The sequence below is a fragment of the Dermacentor variabilis genome, chromosome 2 (assembly GCF_050947875.1).
Source record: "Dermacentor variabilis isolate Ectoservices chromosome 2, ASM5094787v1, whole genome shotgun sequence".
Classification (NCBI taxonomy): Eukaryota; Metazoa; Arthropoda; class Arachnida; order Ixodida; family Ixodidae; genus Dermacentor; species Dermacentor variabilis.
In genome coordinates, this window is record NC_134569.1 from 61,048,068 (window position 1) to 61,071,155 (window position 23,088).

Below are 23,088 nucleotides of genomic sequence, written 5' to 3' on the forward strand. Positions count from 1 at the left end.
TCCAGACATCGCAATCAGTAAATACTGTGACTGAGTGTCTGTAACCTTTGCGCTCATGTGGAGTAACTTTTCTTTTTTTTCGGAGGAAGAACGATGCCGCAGCAACGTTTGTTATCATTCATTTCTTTACAGTAACATACAATGTGACAACGGCTGTTTAAACACCACTTTTTATATACAGTTCCCTATCCTATTGCCGCAATTGACTGTGCCACGTCAGTCGATTAATTTTCTTTCACTTGTTCCTTCAGCAACGCGTTATGTAACAACTTCAACCGCTCTATATGAACTTTCGCTTAATTAGGTGGGCCGCTTCACCACAAGAAATTGCTTTAGGTGCTGTAAATTCCTGTAGGTGGCAGTTTTCTAATAAAAAGAAATCATCCGCATGCACCTTTACAGACGACTGCATTTTTCATGGTTAAGCTAAAATGAGGTGCACTCTCGACGAGATTATCCACAGGCTACCCTCAGCGAACGCAAGTGCCTTTTCCGATATCTGAACACCAAAATAAAACAGGAAATAAACCCTGAACAAACACACGAAGCAAGCGAGACCGGTTGCATACTGCCCGGTGACAGCGTAGCATAATGCGGAGAGCTGCGACTTGTATACTACAGTCAATTTTATCGCTCGCCACCAAGTCGTCGCACAGTGTGTTGAAAATTCCAGCGTGTCAAGCCCATGACCCTCATGACAACTCACCATGCATCAATAACGGCGGTGACAGTGCTTGGGGACAGCACGCTGCTCCCGACGTAGTCTGGCGTATTACTCTAGAGTTTGCTACCAACTCACCGGGTCCGGCCGCCTTCAGCACTGTTTGTCGGACAAAAAGCGCCCGCACTCCATGACCTGTGCTGCATTCGGTAGCGCACAACGCCCTACGTACGCGTCGAACACTTTTCGAGCGCGAAAACTACGCACAAGACTCACAACGAAGCGCAAAACGAGCGAGACCCGTGCCACTCTACGGGAACGCGTATTTTCTATACTATCCCAGCCAACTTCGTTGACCACCGCCAGGTCGCGCCACGGTGCTTTCAAAACTCGAGTGCGTCAGCCCCATTGGCCAATAGCAGCCGTCTAAGGGAATGACGAAATAGTGCGTCCGATGACGAATTAATGCGTCTAGAAGAGATTGAGGACAGGTCTTTCTGTTCAAAAAAGAGTGTTCGAGAAAAAGGTGACTTCGCGATCCACTTGCGAGCTCCACGCACCGCGTACGACAGGAAAACTAGGCTGAGATGTTCACAGCAGCGTACGCTACCTGTGAGCTATGTTATTTCACCAAACCCTACAGGTGGTTCAGGGCCCATTGAAGATGAATGTCCCATCTGCGCTGCGGTTTTGATTAGGTGGGGACGTCTTCCCGCTTCGGGTGTCTGCTTGACAACACTTGAAGGCACCATAATAGGTAGTGCCTGCCTTTGAAGGCGTCCAATATGGTAGGCTACTGCTCGGTGTCGCAGTGCCGGACTAACGCAACGGAGCCCGGTGTCAGATTTCACACCTACCCGCGGGACAATAACCTGCGTGAAGCTTGGATCGCAAAACTTAGAACCGGCAAGCAGCCATCGGCACAACTAGGGTGTGCAGCAAGCACTTGTGAAGGGACGATTTCTGCTACGGCGTCGGGGCTGCCATGTTCAAAAAGCGCGCACTGACAAGCTCGCCCACGCGCTGTGTCCGGCTGATGTCACGAAGCTTTGATCCATGAACTTGTTGATGCTAGATACTGGCAAGTTCACTGGAATGGAAAGGGAACGCTAAGAAGCACATTAAAAAAGGCGTGGCATATGCTCATGTTTGTGTTAGCAGTAAACAATGAATGCACTGGACTAAGAAAAAGAAGCAGCCGAAAATTGCTCGCCGAGTACGCCGATAAACATACCGTGCGATGCAACTTTAGCATTCACGATATTGAAACGTCCAAAAATTTAGAAAAAAAAAACGATTGAATTGTCGCGAAGGCACATCACAAGTCGCCGTAGGCGTTGCTGTCCTTACAGTTATAACGACATTATTTTTTTAACAACTCTGATAACGTTCACGCGACAATGGTTGCTCGTGTATTGTCAAATGTTTATATGCTACGGCCTAAAGCTCACGACACGGTGCGAAAACGCGCTCGCTGCGTAAGTATAACATTACGCGCGGACCTGCATGCAGACGTGCAGTCGGTCGCTGCGAACCCGTGCGATCGCTGTATTGAAGCTTCATTTTGTTGTGTTCCATTCGGTTACTCAGACAGCCCACTATAAGAACACATTTCACATAATTTGCACTCAGTGATTGCCCATCTTTCGCTCAAGAAACCGGTTCGGAGGACTCCATGCAGTGACCGCGCGCAGTGGGCGTTCACTGCACGTGTTCGGTAAAGAGATAACGTCTGTAAACCATTCTGTGGTTTCTGTTTCGACAGGGTCATTATTTTGACAGTAAAAAAAATCCTGTCGTCTCGAGTGTACTTAGAGAAATGTCCAGGAGAGCTTCCGCGTGGTGTCTTTATTGAGCGCCGACAGCCAAACCTATGAGGAGCGCGCCCCGTTATCCCCATACTACGCTAGCGAGGCGCTTCCGACAGATGGAGGCTCCGTAAGTCTTCGCCAACAATATCTGTCTCTTGCACGAAAACACTCAAATTCGAAGGCTCATACATCGCGATACAACGCTAACTGCAGAATGCGCTGGTGATCGTATCAGATGCTCTATAGTTAGGGTAGTCGCTGTGTCATTTTTCGTCGACGAATTATTCCAGTTGCATACAAACGTTACAGGGCAGATAAAGAAGAATGCCCGGGCTTTAGAGGGAAACGAAAACGAATGGCTATTCCGCATTTTTCATCTATTCGTTTCTCACCGCCCACGCGCGGGCAATGCTTCTTGGTTTCGGTTTCAACAGTGCCTACGCGCGGTGATTCCGCCGCGTTTAGCCGGCGCGCGCCTTTCCAGTTGGCGCTGCTGGCAACACGACTCTCGGAGAACATGGCGCCCGTCAGCAGGTCGCGTTGCGCTCGTGAGGCAGCACAGCTGTTTTCTCGTCTTTTACTGCGGACTTGAATGGATACCTGTCGACAGCGCCCTACCTTTTCAAGACTTCTTGTCTTCGCTTCTTACCAGTGACCCGTGAGTGTCCTTCGAAAGTATTTCTTTTAGCTGTATACTTGCGATTCGCCGAATGCTACTGATAAATCTCGGGAACTTTACGCCCGCGATAGCAGAACCAAGATAGAATTCTTCCGCTACGTCACTTTTTTTCGACATCGCTGTTTTTGGTCACCAGGTCGCTGCCTAGGGGAGCGCGAGGACATTCCGTAGAAACGTTATGGTCTTGGGTTCGGGTCCTGTAGAGATCCTAAAGGACATGGCGGGTGTCTCCTGATAGGCGCGCGCGGTGTCGAAAGGCGCGACGAGATGTTGTGACAACACCCCACTGTTGCCGCAATAAAGATACGCGGGAGCCTTATCTCCCCTTTCGTTTTCTTTGTTCTTTGTGCGACTGCCGAGTGTGTCCCCTTCCCTTACGCGCCCCCTCGCAACGCCCCCCCCCCCCCTCCCCGCGTCGACGTGTTTGCGCCGTCGTGCAACAACAAGCGATCAGGGTACGGGTAGTAGCTTGGCGGATCGCATCGTACGTATGCCTCGTATGCTCGTCGGCAGATTCCCCCCGCGGCAGCCAAGACGGAACGAACGTGTATGGCCCGGTCTAGCGAGCGTGCGCGCTCCGTTTCACCGCGACGTTGGAAGCTTCCCCAAGGAAAGGGTTGGTGGCGGTGTGTCTCTGAATTCGGGCCAGAATGGGGTTGCGCTGCGCCTCAGACGCGCACGACTTCCACTGAGCCGGCCGTCGCGCTCGGCGATGAATCGATGACGACCCAGAAGTTTGCCTCAGTGCGCCCGTCTCGCGATCAAGCTTTTGTGGCCGCCCCTCCCCTTTTTGACGGCCACCCGGAGCTTCTGCGCCGTTCGTCCGCTAAAGTAGCTAGTGTCCCGTTACACTAGTGGGCGACGCACCTGTGGCGAAGGGGTTGTGGGGAAATGTGTTTCTTCGGTAGTGCCGCAACTACTCGTGAATCCACGCATTGGCTGGCGCGCAACGCCGTTGAATGAGCGGTCATATATCATCAGTCCGTGCGACCTTGGCTCGTAGTGCTTGTGCGCAACCAATTAAGTATGTAATTTGCATTGAGCATGCCGCAGAATCTGCCGATCGGTTGCGGGAATGAGCAGGGAATGGCGACTGGCAACATGGAAACGCGCGGCTTGGTTCAAGTTATTCACCGCGGTGCGAGCACTTTTGCAGAAAGGCATACTGCGCACGTGCTATTTGCGAAAATCGTCGTCCAGACATACGAGCGTACGGTCTGCCGTCGACTGCGATGCGTCTGCCTGAATGATAGCAGCACGTGCCGCTGTCGCCCTCTGGTGATGGTCGTGTTCAACAATTTCATCGTCTGCTTGCGTGGTTTCCTCTTCCTCGTTCTCGCTACTGCTGTGATTATTAAAATACCAATAGTTCAACATGCTCAGCGTGATATAATTTGCGTGTCCATATTGAGCCCGTTTAGTGATCCTTAGCACAGTGTAAAAGCTTGTCCCACGGAGCATCATATTTTGTTGGGCTTCATGTCACACCACAACCAGCATGACATGTCAGGAAGTAAATACACTGATCACTGAGGAACTATTTCACTGTTCATATACATTTACCAAGTGAACCACTTGCTCAACGAATATGCTTCGTATTGGTGCCTGTCCCCTGGTCATCATGTTAGGTACAGTAGAATTGTCGTAACAGATAACATGACACAGCACATGGTGTACAGGCTGATTCTGTAGTTGTTTGAAGAGGTATATATAAAAAAAATTACTTCGGTCTGTGTTGCGAGCATTACCTGTTTATGGCCTATGGCACGCAAATATCAGTGACCAAGGTTTCTAGTGGTGCTGGAAGTTGCCTTACGTTAGTATGGCATGCATGCCATACTAAATGCCTGTACTGTGTGTGCTCACGTCTGAAAGTTTAGTTAATGTTTGCAGAGACAAATGGCTTAATTTGTGCAGCACAACTTGACTAGAATGCTTTTTCACTTGCTGTCGCTAACGTCAAAAACCACTCACTTTCCTATGTGCAGTGGCCGACTGAGAGGGGGCTGTGCATGACTTCTCCCTGAGGAGACCAACTACTATTCACAACGTGCCCCGAAACCAAAGCCATGGGGAGGAAAAAAATACAGATATCCAGGATCACGGACGAGAGGAACCGGCAGGTGAGTGCATATGTGCATGACAGTTGCTTTGCTCCGAGCAAAGAGAACCACAATTCCCACCAAGTCCGTAACAATTCCCAAGTTCAATGACATTGGTAGTTTTCTGTTGGGCTACCTTGTTATGTGGTGTTAAGAACAAAAACATAACAGAAAATGGGACAAGAAAGAGACAGATACAACACTGTTTTCAGTATTTTATAGGGCAGGCAGCCAGAGATAGCATATCTGGAATGTCAAGCATATAATATATAAGCATACCTGGAAAATTGAATACTTTTATATATTAAAGAGGCCCTGAAACACTTCTTGAACATAATAAGAAAATGTTGCTAATCTATTGTAGAAATCGCTGTAAACATGTGGGCCAAATATTACTGCACTGCATGCAGAAGCGAATTTAAAATCTCAAATTAAGATTTCTTCCGCAATGCTGTTGTGCGTCATCAAAAGCAGCTGGCTTATCAATGCTATTTCCTTATTTCATGATTGTGAGAGCATTCTCATTAATGCATAATCGATAATATTGAGTTAAATAAATAAAAATATATATGTCTGCCATCTCAAATAGACAGGAAAATAATTTCATCTTTTAAATGCCCCTACCTGCATCTGGCCTCCAAGATGGCAGTGCCATGCTGTGTAGCATAGTCTACTGCGGCTACCACAAGGTGCCAAGATGAGCCTTTTCGCTGCCGTGACACTCAACTTTTTTGGCCAGGGCTTTGCCCTCTTGGCTTCTCTACTGTGTAGCTTCCAGTGCACTAGCAGAGAAGAGAGAGAAAGCTAGGTATCGGTGTGATAACCCCGATTATATTCGAAGGATCTGAAAAATGTTTACAGCATGAGATTCATGAGATGATGACGTCCTTTAATAGTGAGGCCATTCTGTAATTAGCTAGAGAAGTGTTCTAGGGCCCCTTTAACTTGCTGTATTGTAGCACCTGGCTTATGGAGAACCCATAATGCTGGTGTCCAGGCCAGGGGTTAAAGCCTCTCTTAATCTCACTCTTGCACAATCTTCGTTGATCCCTGCCACTGATGGCAGCATTGCTACAATTCGAATGCTACACTAACCACATGGCCAATGCCATTGCGTAATGCTATTGCAAAAGTAATTAAGCTCTGGGGTACAGGTTTTGACCTGAGGGTTTTCCAAATTTACAGCAGTGCTGCATCTGCTTTGCTACGCTTGAGAAACAGTTAGTCAATGGATACCTGCCAACCTGTCCAAATTTTTCATAAAGGCAGCAAATTTGGGTATCATTCTATGATAGTATAAATATTGCATCAAGCTTTATAAAAAATAAATTCTCTTCCAGGAAAAATTTTAAACACATTGAAAGATTAAGCACAGCAGGATTGGAAACGATGCATACAAATAAGATATTGTGATGGTGCCTGTGCCGCCTTCTTGTGGCAAAACACTGTATGCCAGAGGGGTACATGCTTCAAAAAGGTTTATTAAGACAAGTTCCTGAAGCAGGCCAAATCAGCAGCACCAAAGCAGCATGAACTGATGGCATAGTGGCTATTGTATCCTGTTGCTTAGCACGATGTCACAGATCAGCCATGTGGTCGAGAGTTTTATGGAATATTGGCTGGTCAGGTAAAATCACCGTCAAGAAAGAACCAAGCCATTCACCATAGTGAAAACCTATGGCTGACTATGATCAGTGACCTGCTTCTCAACAGTATCAGCCATGGCAGCTGCATTTCAGTGATAGTGGAATGCACGAGTGCCTGTGTAGTACTTATCTGTAAGTGAATGTTAAATAAACACAGATATACAGAACTGTAGTCAGTCCTTCACTGCAGTTTCCATCATTACTCTCTTTGCAGCTTTGAGAAGCTAAGTCAGGCAGTGAAGTGAAATAATTACTAATATATGCAAGATTGGTAGACTTCTAGAACATCAGACATGTCAGTGTTGCTGCAATATTTTGGGTTTTAATGGCATCTGCTACAAACTAGTTAAGTGTTTATTAGTAGGCAAAGGTTACTTGCATTTAAGACAGAGTCAGCCTGGGAATTTTCTCTGCATGAGAACAGTGCACATATGGGAAAATAAATTTAAATTTGTAACATTATGCTGACGTCATTAGCAATGCAGTCTAGGCACAAGTTTCAAGAGAAGGAAATTACCCTATTCTTCTCAAGAAATGAAAGTAAGATTTTGAAAGAATACTGTGCCAACCTAGGCTGATTTAGTATATTTATTCAGTGACCCTTTACATACCATCAATAAGGATGTGCAGTTGTAAAATAATGCTACCTATGCAGCTGTTTTGAAAGGCATAAAGAACTCATTCTACTGAGGTAACAAAAGAAATTTCAGATAATGGAGCAGCACCTTTAGAGTTTTCGATCACACTTGGCAGGCGAGTTCCATGCGTATACATCTATGCTGTTAGGTCATACCGTGTTCCGCAAGGCAGCCTGTATCTCTCATGGACTATCCTGGCACTTAAGCTGGAATATCTGTGTAGGTAATGCCTGCTTTTTGAGACTGGAGATGCTGCCATGAAACGCTGACATGTCCAGTGGTGCAATCATGGGCTTTTGTGATTTCTCTTCGGCCCAACCTTCTGCCAATGGCTGGTAAAACTGAAAGGAACAACCCATTTGGTTCCTTTTGATCACTGTGCAGCGAAGCTGTTAGCGCAACTGGATAAAATAACAAGACGCCCACTCGAAAAATCCCTTCCAAATGCTCATGAAGGTTCATTGAGAAAACCAGTGGAGCTAACAGAATCAAATTAGGAGAGTTTGTTGGGTCTGTCAAGTGATATGTGCATGAAATCAGAAGTTTGCAATGTTTTTAACCATGTTGTGGGAAATTACAAAATTTCCGTTAATTATGTTTTGTAGCACTGTGGGGCGTTTAGGAACTTCAAGCATATCAAAATTAAACTTAGCAGGAATAAAGCGTGTCTTTTGGGGGGAGATTCTGAAGAAGTTTCCAAGTCGTGGGGCACTGTAAAAAAGGATAAAATGTTTATTTTTACTTTTCAAATAACTTTAGAGGCAACAAAACATCTTGTTTTTAAACTACCGGCCATATTGAGATGAAACTTCCTAGGAATTAAGTGTTGTTGGGTGGAGCATGCTGGTGTAATTTCAAAGTTGTAGGTATATTTGGGGCACCAGTACGAAATTTTGAAAGTACTGCCAGAACCTTTAATGTGCTCCTTTGTGCAGTGAATTAAATCTTAGAACTGTTGCTATTAGCTAATGGCTTGAAACTACTGCTTAAAACTTTAAATGCATGTATGCAAGACCTTATATGTTTACAATCAGCTGTTGTAATTACCTTTCTAATTCACAAGTTCTAACTTGAGAGTGTTAATTGCAAGTGGTCACGCATTCAAGACCACCTGTACACGTACAACAGCTGTGGCAAGATGTTGTGCATGGAGGCAGTGATAAAGGGGCATAAGGGCTCCAGAAAAGTTCCACAAGGACAGACATCTTTGCTTTAAAAATGCTTGTAGGGTATCGCGAGAAGCTTGTTGGGCATTATGGCCTTTTTATCTACAATACTGCTTTGCTGGCTTTCTGTTGCAATCATGATCAAGTTTAGGCAAGTCAGAGTCTTATGCACGTTCTTTTTACCCCAATGTCCCTTTCTCTTAGTACCTTGCTGCATTCTGGCAAAGCTCTCATTTCTATCACCTATATGGTCATTACAAACAAAATAATGCAACATGGTTTTTAATATTCTTTTTCAAGTGCATGTGAACAGCTGTTTACAAGATTTTGAGAAAAAATTACGTTGGAGTTTTTTTATTATTATTTTGATTTTTAAATAGCGTTTATTTTCGTCAAAACTTCACATTTGAGGCTAATTGTAAAAATGGTAATTTGTGATACAGCAACAATATTCAGCACAATTGTTGAATAGGTTAAGGTCTCACAGTCCACGAAATTTCAAGAGGCTACATGGATTCGTTTAGTTGATAAAAAATTGTAAATATAGCAACTTCTGAAAATTGTAGAATATTAAGCAGCTATTTTAAAACACTTTCGTTTTGCACGGAAGCCTCAAACAGTGCTAGTTGACCCTTCTTTACGTCTGTTTTACAGACAAAAATGTCTTCTTTGAAGCTGTAAGATATTGTATTTCACATTGTTGTGAATTTGCGAGAATGCCTTGTGCATGAAATAGCTGTCTCCATACTCAAGAATTTTGCTATTTTTTTACTCCTAAAATATTCATTTGGCAAAGAAGCTACATTCACTTTTGTGCTACTGAGTGATATGCTTATAAAATATAAGATATTCAATTGAATCTAAAATATGAATTTTTAGACCTGTGTTGATCTCTCATGGAATCGCCGAGCTTGCATGTGAAAGTCCAAACTCAGTTGCAGTTTCCTTTGCCAATAAGTCATCATATTGTGCCAAGCAAGCAGTTCATTATTGTCACTAGAACTGCCACAGTACAAAGCTACAGCTTTTCATCTTTGTGCATTGTGCACAAAAATTTCCTCCTCAGTTATTTTACTGCAGTGGCATGCTGCTGCCTCATTTCATGAATGCATGAGCTGTACTTGTCTGAAACAGCATAGTCCAAGCGGAAAGGTTAACTCAGTGCCCTTGTCTCACCACGTCTAAAGTTTGCTGCATCTCCGCTCACAGGTGACGTTTACGAAGCGCAAGTTTGGCCTGATGAAGAAGGCCTATGAGCTGAGTGTGCTCTGTGACTGCGAGATCGCCCTGATCATCTTCAACAGCACCAACAAGCTGTTCCAGTATGCCAGTACTGACATGGACAAGGTTCTGCTCAAGTACACCGAGTACAACGAGCCACACGAGAGTCGCACCAACAGCGACATTGTTGAGGTGAGTCTGCAATGCACTGCTCTTACTACTTTTGCCTCGCCTCTGTATGTCTCACTTATTTTTTTCTCTGCTATGTTCAGTAGCGAGGCATTCCATTGATGACATATTTGAGCCTTTTGACATTATAAGCAGTGCTAGTATAGTATTTGAAGCTTTTCACGTGATGAGAGAACCAAAGGTGAGATGCTACTCTTGCTGCCTGGTGTAGTATGAAATTTCACATAGTTTGACACCTTTAAAACATTTTGTGCAGGCTCAGCTGCTTTATTCATATAATTCCTTTTTATTTTATTTGAGGTATTTGCCGAGCTATTTGCTATGCAAAATATAAATTCTGAGCCATGTACACATAAGAATCAGATGTTAACTTTTGACCCTCACCCCTACTTAGGCCACTAAGCCATTCATTTCATTAAAGCTCCTTCTATAATTTTGCTGTTACAATGTAGCTCTATACAATGTATGTTTAGAGTAGTATGGAAAGATTTTTTCAGTGCTTATGTTGTTTAACACATTGAAGAGCTGTAACTCTTAGTTATGTTAACAGGTGAAGCTAGTTGCTAAAAAAATAATTCATTCTACCAAGTTCTGTACATGCATAAAAAGGAATAGTTACTTTTGAACATGTAGGAAGCCTAGCACAGAAAATAAAAGTACTCTTGTTATTAGAGTACAGACCAGAATATACAGGGGCTTTTCGAGTTCACAGTAAATGCAAAACACTTCCTCCACAGCCAAATGTAGTTTGTCATACAGGTAGGTCTATGCAGATAGATATGCTGGGGTAATTGACCAAATTCTGTGCTTTCTCCGTCAATAGATATGAAGCCAATTGCCAATAGAAGCATAAGTGCTGATGAGTGCTGATTGTGTTCTGCTCTGCCCATGAAACTCCTGGTGCTAGAAAGCTCTTGAGGGCGAAGTGCTTGCTTTTGAGCTCGCAAGTGCTCCGAAGCTTTTGATCTGTGTATGTGCAACTGGAGGACTGCTAGACACCCCAGAGTCAGCTGCAGTCCACACAGGCAGTGACTTTGTTTCTTTTGACTGAGGCTGTGCTATGACTTTCCTTGTTGCAAATAGGTTAGCTAATATCTTTTCATCATTTCTACTACTCTTGAAGATGATATCTCTGTAATCTGTCTGAGCTAGCCATTTTGCAATCTGTCTGAGTTGCCCTTCTGTTGCATTTTATAGCCTGTCACAGTTTTGCTCATGACTCGATATACATGTCATGACATGTGTCAGTTGATATTATGTGTGTTTGTGGGAGCCACAGTCCATTCCAGGTTATCCTAGAGTGCCATGAAGATTTGTCTGTGGCACTTTGCCATTGTTGACCTAAGTTGTGCTTCCCTCATCTCCTTTTATTTTCATGGGGGTTTTCCTTGCACAGTTAACCCAAACCCAGTCACTAACAATCTAACATGGGGCCCTGCAACGTAAGACTATTCCAATCTGTTTTTATTCCAAATCGGCCATTAGCCCTCCCTGATAGGTCACAATGGTTCAGGTCCAGCCCATATGGATGGCTGCCACAACCATATGGGCCGAGCTCGAGCCATTTTGACCTCTCACTGAGGGCTAATGGCTGATTTAGAATAAAAACAGGTTGGAATAGTTTTATGTTAGACCGGCCATGATGTGCTGTACTTTCTCAGTCTTTTTCTTTTGCTGTTGTTTGCACATACACACTCTTGTGCATGTCTGGGCTGCACTTCAGGCTGCTAGTGGTGCACTCTTTAACACTGCATGTGTTCTCCGTTGGCAAATTAACTGTCTTGTGGAATATTACAAAATAACGGCTTTGCTTGCAAAGTTTAGTGAACTATCACATAAATGGGCTTAGAATGGGAGGTACAAATAGTTGTATTGAATGTGAGAACCGTTCGGTAGCCATCATGGTGGTTATACGCAACATAAAATGAATCATTTACTTACTGGACGTTGGACCTACATTTCACGTTTGTGGCTCACGTTAGGTTTCCTTCAGACTAGGTGCATCCACGGTAACACACTGCAGATTAAAATATTTAATTGCGACATTTAATAAATTATTTTCTACTTCATGCCTTACTCCTCACTTTCTATCCATCTCTTCCTTTAGTGATAATTCCTCTGGTCACAGTATCTGGTGACATTTCTGGCACAGCTGCTTGCTGACTGTTTTTAAGGCACTACACTTAAATGGCATTAAGTACTATACTGAAAGATTTACATTGCAGTACTATTTTTTTTTGGAACAACATGCAAACCACTACAGTGTCCATTAAAGAATTTCTCTTTGTGTTTGGGGAAAAGAAGATACGTTTTTTGAGTGTACTCTTCAGTGTATTCAGACATTCTTCACTGTATTGCTTTCTCTGTGGAGAGAGAGAGACAGAGACAAAGTTGATTTTCAAGTGATAAGAATAGATGTGCTTTTTTTTTTTTACAAGTTAAGCTAAAAAAAAAAAATAGATATTGCTTCATTAGAGTTCCTAGTGTGGAATGACTAACTGTGGCTACTGATCTGAGCAGCTAGTGTTAAAGACACATATTAGTAGCGCACCTCAACTGGCCTATCTGACGTGTTAAAAGTAGGCTGTTCTCACAAAAGCGTGAAGACATGGAATGTTCACCACTAGACCTCCTGGTGACAAGGCACACACACAAATTAGGGCAGTCAGACCCAACCGAGTGCTTTTTTATAAGCAGCCACTTAGCCACTGTACTTAATCGCTGTCCCCGTTTCTTGTCTCATTCAGAAATTGCGCCACCAACGCCTGGATGGCGGCAGTCAGGTGAGTTGGCTGTGAAAGTGCAGCTTACATACGACATACATTGCAGAGAATTTTGGGTTTCTCGCGAGCCAGGCTTTCTGCAAAGATGGGCCGTGTGCACCGGGCACCCCGAAGCCAACAGTTTGGCATATGTAGGCATTGTGGATGATGGGACTCTTTTGGGTACTTCATCACTTGGAACAGTTAACAAGCTGCATTGGCTTGCCTTTGCATTTTGTTGCCTGCAGAATGATTTACTGACATCTGTGTCCTTAATCCTTAACTGCATCCTAGGGGACATTTGCTGCATTTTAACTGCATCCTTCAAGGCTAATATCACAGTTACTTACTGGCAAGTGCATGACTTCTGTTCGGAAAGTTCAGGTGCACATGCCTGATGATAACACTCTTCCTTCAAATGGTACCACTTAAGAGTTTGTGCATTGCAGTGTAGAGGTGAAACCGTCTCGATTTGTCAGCGTTCGCAGCTGCAAAACTGGATGCAGCACCCTTACTCTGCATGTTGTGCATGATTATTGTCAAATAAACTGGCACTCGCCTAAGGTTCGAAAGGAAGCAAAACATATAATGGCGTTTCGAGTTTATTTGGCCGTGTATCACCCTTGCCTGACGATTTTTTGTCGAATTTTGGACTTTGTGTATGATTAGTACTGCAGTTCTTGCATAATTAAGTCCCTTTGAGTTCTCATTAACGTACAGAAAAGATATGTCATGTAAGTGTTCTGAGCAGCGGGCACTATGTCTGCTATTTAGTGTGCTCTTACAGCTCTGGTTCTGCTCAGTGTATGCTTACTTATGTGACCTTATGTATGGGGTGATCATTTTTAAGTTTTACAGAATTCTTAAAGATCAACTGTGGCAGATAGTATAATACTTGTCCTTGAGCTGTATTATTTGAAGAGGCAGATGTTGCTAGCACAAGAAATAGAAACACATATTTAACTAATTACCAAATGTTCACTAATTAACATCTTAATTAACTTACAGCACATTGCAATTCACTAATTGTAGCCGGTGAGTTCCCAAGCCATGTCTACTTGAAGTTAAGTTCCAGAATTACACCAGTTTCAAGATATTAGTTCCCAAACTGTGGAACAAAATCCATGGACATTTCAGTTACTGTTGTGCTTCAATGCAGAAAAGAGCATTTTGTTAAAAATGTAAGCGGAACAGCGCATTTTTACAGAGCGCTTGATGGCGCATATCTCCAGACTGGTATCATTCTGGAAATTGATTCTAAGTGGAATGCAAGCTCTCCAATTGCAATTTGTAAATTGCCATATGTGCCATAAGGCATTAACTAAGAAGTTAATTAGTGAATTTTTGGTAATTATTTGAATATGTTTTTCAATTTCTTGTGCAAGTAATGTCTGCCTCCCTGAATAATCCAGCTCTAGGACTAGAATTATGTTATCTGCAACAGGCAAACTTTTAATTCTCTAAAGCTTAAAAATGTCCACCCCATACATGTATGTGCATTGGTTGCACATGCATAACGAATAGTAATGGGAGCTTAGAGGAAAAGATTTAGTGGTGGTTGTAGTGATGAAGCAGATGACAGAGTACTCACAACAGTTTTGTTCTGGTGTTTCAGTTTGCTTTCTGATGACAGTTCATGGCAGGGAACAAATCTCTGTACGGAACTTGTTTGTGCTTATTTGAGGCAGTGTTCAGGTAGCGCTCATGGTGTTTACTCTGAAACAGGCGAGTAGGGCTGTGCACGCCACATAGTAGGTGATTCGTATTTAGTGTGTTATGTAGTCAAAGCCACATCCTAGATACACCTTAACTGCATGTTTTATTTTGCAGGCATTACATTTTCAAGCCCATCATGAAGAGCTTATCAATATATCATGAGAGCATAGCCATCACATTCATATTTGGAAGATCATTTTCCTAGTTCTCTTGAATTTTCAGTAGAACTTTAACGAAGATAAGAGGATCAATCAATCAATCAATCAATCAATCAATCTTGTAGTTCATTGTTTCCAATGTTGACCTTGCTGCTGTGATGGAAAAGCAAGGATAATCTAGTTCGTAATGAACAGCTCGATCTGAATTCTGATGATAATATGATAATATTGTTATTAAAGATGGTTTACTTGAGCTTCATCTTGCCAAATGCAACTTTTTGTGAGTGAAATACTGAGGAAAACATTACTTGAGATCCATGAACAGTCTTCACGTTCTGGTGTTTATGAATAAATCGCCCAAGTTTCATTTCATTGTGTTTGCTTTAGTGCACAACTTTGATGAGAAAGTGGTGGGTGTTGTATTTTGTCATATGGCACTCAAACAGTCCAGTTTTATCCTACTGTTAGCATAGTTAAACTAAGCTGTGAAGGAATGTTTGTTCTTTGTCAAGTAGTTCTAAAGTAAAAAAAAAAAGGAATAGTTTTAAAGGAATAGAATTAATTAACATCCAAGCTCACTATGTAATGCTCCTTGATTTGCTCACAAGTGCTCGCTGCACATGCTTACTCCATACTCCTAGTAAATAATTTGGTAATGGTGAATATAATGAAGCGCAAAGCCTTAGCTGAGTTTCGCTGTCGTTCCTGAGTTAGAAGTTGCATATCTACAAATAAACCTGTGGTATGTGCGGCACTATTCATTTGGGATCGTCGCTCAAAACTGAAGCCAGTGTTTGTAGTGAAGTAGTTAGAACCACACAGTGCTGGAAGTTGGTGCACTCTTTGTAGCTACAGAAGCAGTTGATTGTAGTAGCCGGCAGTGGCACTCATCCGCACAAATATTGCATGCTCACATGCTGTACGGTGTTCAAACACACACATGCCAGCATTCCCTGATTTTGTTTTCTTTTGACAATCATCTTTTTTCCTTAGGCTACAGAATCAAGCACCACAGTGTGCAGTATCATACTTTAGTGCTTTTGGTGATGTTTAGTAGAATGCAAATATTTCATTTGACCTTAAGCATCGTGTAACTGGTGATCTTCAAAGGCTTTCGTAAAGTTCAAAGGCAGTCAAAGCCAAATTCGTGGTGAATGATGTCATTATTTGTTACAATTCTGTGCCGAACACATTCAGGGCCATGGCTAGAGGGTTAATGACATCTGTTAAAGCAAGAGAATGGCACCCCAATAGTTAGTCAATGCCTTTAAGAGAGGGGAAAAAATAAAAAGAATAACAGATCGCTGATTCAATATGTGGAGTACGCGGTGAACATAGTGCTTCCTAAATTTAAGTTGCTAGCTAAATTTGGATATTAAGCAAGACATAGAGTAAAGGGAGCAAGACGAGTTAGCTTGCATATTTTTGCTGTCAAGCCATTAAACTAGATAGTACTTTTATGAGTCCACTTCTTTGCTTTGAGTTACTTTTTGAAGGAGAGGAACACCTCGTCGGTTTTTCTCCCTGCAGGCACTGAGCAAGAAGGAACACAAGAATTCCACAAATGGTTGCGACAGCCCAGAGCCAGATGCCGACCAGTACTCGCTGACCACCCGGCCAGAAGCCAAGTACAGCAAAATCAATGAGGAGTTTGAATTGATGATGCAGCGCAGTGCTCAACTGAATGGGTCTCGAGTAAGTGTTTTCCCTGCATTTTATGTTTGGGTATGTCACTTCCTTGTGCAGATAGGCTGGCAAAAACTGTCACTGCTGGTTAGTTAAAAAATCATAGTGAAATACATTAAGCGATGCTAACTCACTAGAATACAGTTCTAAAATAGAAAATAAGATAGACACAAGGAACCTGTAGACACCTGTTTGTCTTACGAGAAGATTAGCCAGAACTGAAGGAACTGCAAGCAAAGGTCCCCCATCTGTTTAGACAACCATGTCATTTGTCTTGACAAAGCTCCACTTAGCAGAGGATTATGCTGTAGGTTGCCTTTAACTGGTTCTGCAAGAGGACAATGCAGGAGTGAAAATGTACTTGGAAGCCACTGCAACTTGCTATAAGATAATGCACTCAGGGCATGGCAGTCCCAGTGGCAGTTCATTTGCACCGAAACCTAGCTCAGGAAACTCTGAATGCAGTTGAATGCAGAATGCACTCTGAGTGTAAAGTAGGGCTAGAGACAAGCAGCTGTCTTTTGGTCTGCTCTCAGGGCCAGCCTTCCATGAGCCAAGGCATGAGCTCCCTCGCTGGCTATGCGTCCCAGGAAGGTCTTATGCAGCCTTCTCCCCAGATGACTCACTCTAGTGTCAGCCCCCGCCCGAGCTCTTCAGGTAAGTTATTTGTTCTTTCACCAAGCTTAGCAGGTGGGAAAAGGGTTGCATGTTGTTGTGTACTCCAGGGTAGCGTACCATACTGCTGCCGAGAAGTAGCGGCGCCTGCCTATCGAAGCTCGACCGACATTACTTATTGGGTAGCGTGGCGTTGTTGGCGGGCTGCAGGCATCCGGTAGATCATGGCGACCAAGCAGGGGCGGGACGATTTTCTAGTGCGAAACTTGCACTGTTTATTCAAAGGTAGTTGAAAGAAAATAAGAAAAGTATGAAGTATGAAGTCTATTTCGGAGCCCCTAAATAGGCTCTCTACAAGTGTGGGCGGGATCTTGCCTCCGTCGATGACACATGACAGGCCCGGAGAGAGGGCCCCTCCTCCTGCAATACCGAGCACGGGAAGGAGAAGTCGATCCTCTTTTCGACGAATCCAGGGAGAAGGTCGGGTGAATGACCTCTCCGGCGCTGTGGGGTCCGGCCAAGAGAAGGTGGAGGGGATGAGGTAGCACACACGATGCCACGACCATGAGAGGAGGGGAAGGGGATGAGGTCGCCCGTGGGCTCCGGCTCAGGGGGTAGGGTGAATGACCTCTCCGGCGCCGTGGGGTCCGGCCAAGAGAAGGTAGAGGGGATGAGGTCGCCCGTGGGCCCCGACTCAGGGGGTAGGGTGAATGACCTGTCGCCACGTGGTGTCAGACGCCAACCCTAACAATGTATAGTCTGATATTACTCATTGGACAAGTGTGCATCTCTGTAATGTCTTTTTTTCTTAGCAGGTACATCTGTTTGGCCTAGACTTTTCATTCGTAATGTAACTAAAGTGCATTTCTTAATCTTCCCATCATGCTTTTGTTAAAAGCCTTGATTACTTTTGCAAATTAATCTAATAAATTGCATGTTTAGAGGAGGGAATACAGCAATATATCAACTTCACAAAGGTTTGAACTCATGAGAATGTGGCTCTAGTGGCAGCTCCACACACTGAATGTGCTTGAGGATGAGAGAAAGCTTGCTATAGCTTGTAAAGTGAGGCTCTGTTGCTTGCTTGTTGTTTTACTCAATTGCCCACTCACTCACTTGTTCAATGTCTCACTCACTAATGCATTGCCCAAGGAGGGACTAAAAGACAAATACAACCAATGGAGAGAAGAAACTATATACTATATGTTGAACATACCATTGGAAATAAAAATAGTATGAGAAAGACAGTAAAACTTAAACATACCTCTTTATGGGTAATGGCTGCCTAGCCGTAATAATCATTAGTAGTATAATAGTCGGTAATGACAATAAATATTTTGGCCATAGGTTGAGGACCAGCATCTTTTTCATCCGCTTGTTTGAGAGCACTTAGGTAGGCTTTGAAGGGTGTATTGAATAGCAATTAAGCTTTGAAGCCTGATTATCGCTGATAGACCTTGTTATTCTTTTAGTACAACCTTAAAGCTGTCTTTCATCATCGTAGCACCACGAGCTATGCACTGACCACTTGAATATACCATTACCATTGTACCATTGAGCCTTGCAGGTGAAGGAATTGCAGAGCACAATAGCTCATCTCCATTTCACACGTGTGTTGTATAGGGGGTGCCTTGCTGGACATGAATGGTGTGAGCTCCAATGGCTACCACCGGTCAACGTCCCCGTCAGCCAACTTGGCCAGCTGCAGTTCCCCTGCAGGCAAAGGTTCCAAGGGGGCCTCACCCAGCCGCTCATCTTCTTCTGCCGCTGGACTGCGTGTCGTCCTCCCAGGATCTCCTTCCCCCACAGGACAGCTGGTGAGAACAAAAATTAAAAATCAACAGAGCCCCTGTGCCACTGCACAGAGGGGGAGAGAGCGACAGATGCCTGCTGTGGCGGCAGCTTGTGGCTCTGCTGTTGGGCTGCTGAGCACGAGGCAGTGGTCTCGATTCTTGCTTTGGTGACTGCATTCCGATCGATGGCAGAATGCAATGCGCTCATTACTTAGCTTATTAAGTGCATATTTAGAAACCCCGAGGGGTTGAAATTAATCTGGAGTTTCTCACTGTACCGTTCCTCATAACCTTCTTTGCAGCTTCAAGTCATTCAAGGGACACTAAAGAAAAATATTAGGTCGAGCCAGATTGAAAGATTGGATTCTCTAATAACAATGACGAAGTGGTCACTCATAGTGATAGCAGAGCTTTTGTAATTGAGAAAATGACGAGTGTGGAAAATTGCAGTGATGCTACCTGTTGCTGACCTCGCACGTGACCTAAGCACTGGCTGATTCACAGAGAGGGAATTAAAGGGACGTCATGTGGAGATTACACCAATTTGGCTGTGTTGGCGTGGGCAGTTCAAATTGGGGGGCAGCAGCGGGACCTTCAATGGCAATAATCTATGCAACAGTGGTATATTGGCCCACAAAAAACAATTAATAGACCCCTAGACAAATAATATCTCAATCTAACTCAGCTTAATATTTTCTTTTTACTGTCCCCTGAAATTGTATGGTTGGAATTTGGAGAGAGAGACTGATAGTGCTTGCCTGTGAGCACTCTATGGATGGTTCGTCAAGATGACCTGTGATTGCTGTCGTACTGATGACTGCTACTTGTTCTCAGCTTCCTTTCCCTCATTTATTATTATTTTTCTCCTTTGCTCGCTTGGATTTCTTTTTTGCTTTTCTTTATTTTACTGTCCTCATACCTTATATGTGCTTCTTTCACATGTATGCATGGGATATAGAAATGATAATGCTGTTATAGTCATTCATGCATTTTGTGATGTCAAACTAAGAACATCTCTATCTTCTGTACTCAAAATTTTCGCTTAATTGACCCAACAGTAAGATTGTCAAGGAAAACTTTCTTGTTTTGCTGCTACACAACCTTGCCGGCTGCTGGTTTAAGCTTCATGCGCAAACCCACCTGCACATCGACACCTGCTGAGGAACTTGCACGCATCATTGTTATATCTGTTAATAATGGCACTACAATTTTCAGAGCACCAACAATTGCATCAGCTGAGCTGGTAAGACCGTGAATCAGAAAGTTCTTGTGCCTATTTTATTTTAACCAAATTACGGCTGTAAACATGAAGTCAACATGTCCATTCATAGTGGTGGATCTTTCTTGGGTCAACCCAGCTTAATGTGCTGGTAGCTCTGCGGCAAGGCACTGCTGTCAGTTGTTCAAGATGGTGGTTGTGCTTCACATGTCCACAGCATACGAGCAACGAAGTGCGATTCATTTTCTATGGAACAAGGGACGAACGCCCATCAAAATGGGGAAATGCAGCCCACGTATGGGGAAAGGTGCCACGCTTTGAGAAGTTTGAGATGGTGGTGTTGTGAGTTCACAAAAGGCCGTGGAGACTTGCATGAGAATAAGCGTTTAACAAGGCTGCATGCATCGCTTACTGACAACAGGGACATCCCAAATTTAGTGCTGCGATGGGACAGATGTCTGAACCAGTATGGGGAGTATATAGAAATATAGTGTAAAGCACATAGAATAGTGCATATATTTGTAATTACCTCTATGTACCTTATTTTGACTCATAAAAAATTAGGGCGAAGACTTTCTGGTTCGCCCACATAAAAATAATTTTAAAAGAAATATGTCTTATTTGAAAAATGGAGAAGGCTAGGGAAGAAAGCTATAAAGCACCTTGGCTGGTCCTGGGTTTCATATGCACAAGTTTTAAATTTCTGCTCTTGTGTTGCATTCTGCCTTCTAATTAATTCAGATCTTAGTACTTTTATAGTAGTTGTGTTTCATAGGCCGTCACTTGGTGTCAATGATTATGTAAAGGACGAACTAATTTTGCATTCAAGAGATGAATTTCTGTGGAAGACGCTTGCAAAACTGTGGGATGCATTTTTTTCCACTGCAGCATGACCCCTCACACTTGTTCCTCCAGCAGTCAATGGTTCGGACATCCAATGCTTCGCTCACAACCCCAGTTGTCTCAGTGACGGGGCCAGGGATGCCTGGCATGTCAGCGTATCCGTCCTCTCTAGCAGCTGGCTTTCCTCCATGTGAGCATTTAAACGCTTCACTTTTGCTTTCTTTTCTTCTTCCTTTGTTTTCCATCGTATACGAACTCCACATGCAGTCTTTATCAAAAGAAACAAGTCCACTGGATGCATTACCTTATCTAACTCTGAGTTATCGCTAATCTTCTGTCACATCTGGATTGCCTAGAAGCTAGAGAAAGGCAAAACTCCAGTCGTCACCTTGCAGGGCTTGCTAGTCAAAGCAGTCTTGTGGGCAAAACACAACATAACCAGGATTGACCAGTACTCATGCTTCTGATGCCTTTGTTTCTTTTGACAAAGACTGTATGGCTCCAATCACACTTGTCTGCTGCGAGCAAGCAGTCTGTTCTTAAGTCTGGTGGCAGTATTTACTGGCACATGCTACTCTTGAGATAGGTTTCAGCGTTTTTATGGAGGAATTGTTCTCAATAAGGCATATTAAGCGAGTTGATCCCTTAAGTCACTTGTGAACATAGACATTACAATTCAGTGTATGACCTTTGCAAGCTCCAAAAGATTATTAGTTTTAGCGAGTTTATCCCTTAAGTCACCTGTGAACATAGACATTGCAATTGAGTGTATGTCATTTGCAAGCTCCAAAAGATGATTAGTTTTGCTGAGGCAGTACACGAATTTGTTTGTACGGGCATGAATAAAATAACTCCCCATAAACGGCTTCTGCAAAGTCTACTGTTTCAGCATTAACCACAACATAAGAGACTTGAATAGACTATGTTGCAACTGACTCAATTATTATTTGCAATTTATGATTTATGATTTATCAATAGTCAATTTATGATTTGCAGAAAGCACATTTTGGAGCATTGGCTGTTGTGCACCTCCTCCACAAAATGTCAGTGCCACAACTTGCTGTCTGTGAAAAGATCACCACCGCTTTTCATTGAACATGTTACGTGCCTTCTGATTGCACTTGTCCCCTACATGTGCGATCCCCAACACTTTCTTTGTGTGTAATCATCATTGTTTCTGTGACAGCAGTGTGTGGTGCCTGCCACGACAGCCCAGTCGTTCTGGTGTTGCGCTTCTGAGCTCAAGGTTGTGGGTTCAACCCTAGACGTGGCAGCCCCATTTCAATGGGGGCGGAATGCAAAACCCCTCGTTTACTGAGATTTAAGTGCCTGTTGAAAAACCCCAGGTGGCCAAATCAATCTGGAGTTCTCTGCTACGGTGTACCTCATAATCGGAACATTGCTTTGTCATGCCAAACCCCAGAATTTTTTAGCAGTGTGTGGTTATGCCTTCATTCAAGGCTTTCTGTTCTCTCCCACACTTGCAGCGGACTTCCAGCTAAACCCTGAACTTGGCCTCGCGGGTTTCAACTCTCCAGGGCTGATGCATAACTGGTCTACTCAAGGTCCCCTGGCCAATGCTGCTGTGCCTTCTGGGGCCATGCAGGCTCACTCCAGGCAAGTCTTGTGTGAAGATGCTTATTGGCTTTCAGCTTTTGTTGGCCTGTGCTTTTGTTTTATGTGGAATGAATAATGAATAAATTGAGCCATAGTTAGTTGAATGGATCAACCCTAATTGTGAAGTACAAAGAAGCACTTGCGCCAGATATTGTAGCAAGCGTTATGTATGTTCGGCTGTACCAAACTGTAAGTACTTCAGCGCCAGCATGGGCTTGGAATGTTTAATGTTGATAGCTAAGTGCACTGAAGATTTAAAAAAGAAAAACTCCAAGGACACACAAGCACTTCTTATGAGTTATGCATGCAAAAGCATTAATGCCGACTTGAACACCACTGGGCTATCCTTTAAGTTAGGAACTCCTTGCGGGCAAGCGAGTGCATTGAGATGCTTGGTGCATTTTGATTTGTCCTTACCGAGGCACAGTTAGAATGCAGGCGAGAGCTTGCGCGGACAAGGAATGCGCAGATAGCACAGGCTTCTGAGAGCGAGGGTGATTTGGCCTCTCCCCTCACACAACACTTGGTGCGCTACCGCGGCAGTAGTTGTTCTCTTTCGCCTGTTG

At 43.6% G+C, this 23,088-nt stretch overlaps 1 protein-coding gene across 7 annotated transcripts in view; it reads left to right on the plus strand.

Moving 5' to 3' along the window:
- Mef2 (myocyte enhancer factor 2) overlaps positions 1 to 23,088 on the plus strand; it is a 358,675-nt gene that overhangs the window by 328,552 nt on the left and 7,035 nt on the right. For 2 of the 7 annotated variants that reach the window (XM_075680718.1, XM_075680716.1), the window contains 8 exons: positions 5,140 to 5,274; positions 9,913 to 10,116; positions 12,861 to 12,896; positions 16,280 to 16,444; positions 16,972 to 17,092; positions 18,674 to 18,867; positions 20,951 to 21,095; positions 22,366 to 22,522. In XM_075680718.1, coding sequence (XP_075536833.1) covers positions 5,221 to 5,274; positions 9,913 to 10,116; positions 12,861 to 12,896; positions 16,280 to 16,444; positions 16,972 to 17,092; positions 18,674 to 18,867; positions 20,951 to 21,095; positions 22,366 to 22,522 — 1,076 coding nt within the window. In that variant the 5' untranslated portion in view covers positions 5,140 to 5,220. Of the gene's footprint in view, positions 1 to 2,971; positions 3,131 to 3,633; positions 3,768 to 5,139; positions 5,275 to 9,912; positions 10,117 to 12,860; positions 12,897 to 16,279; positions 16,445 to 16,971; positions 17,093 to 18,673; positions 18,868 to 20,950; positions 21,096 to 22,365; positions 22,523 to 23,088 lie in introns of those variants that run through there. The other 5 variants (XM_075680717.1, XM_075680719.1, XM_075680720.1 and 2 more) reach the window with 5 other exon arrangements.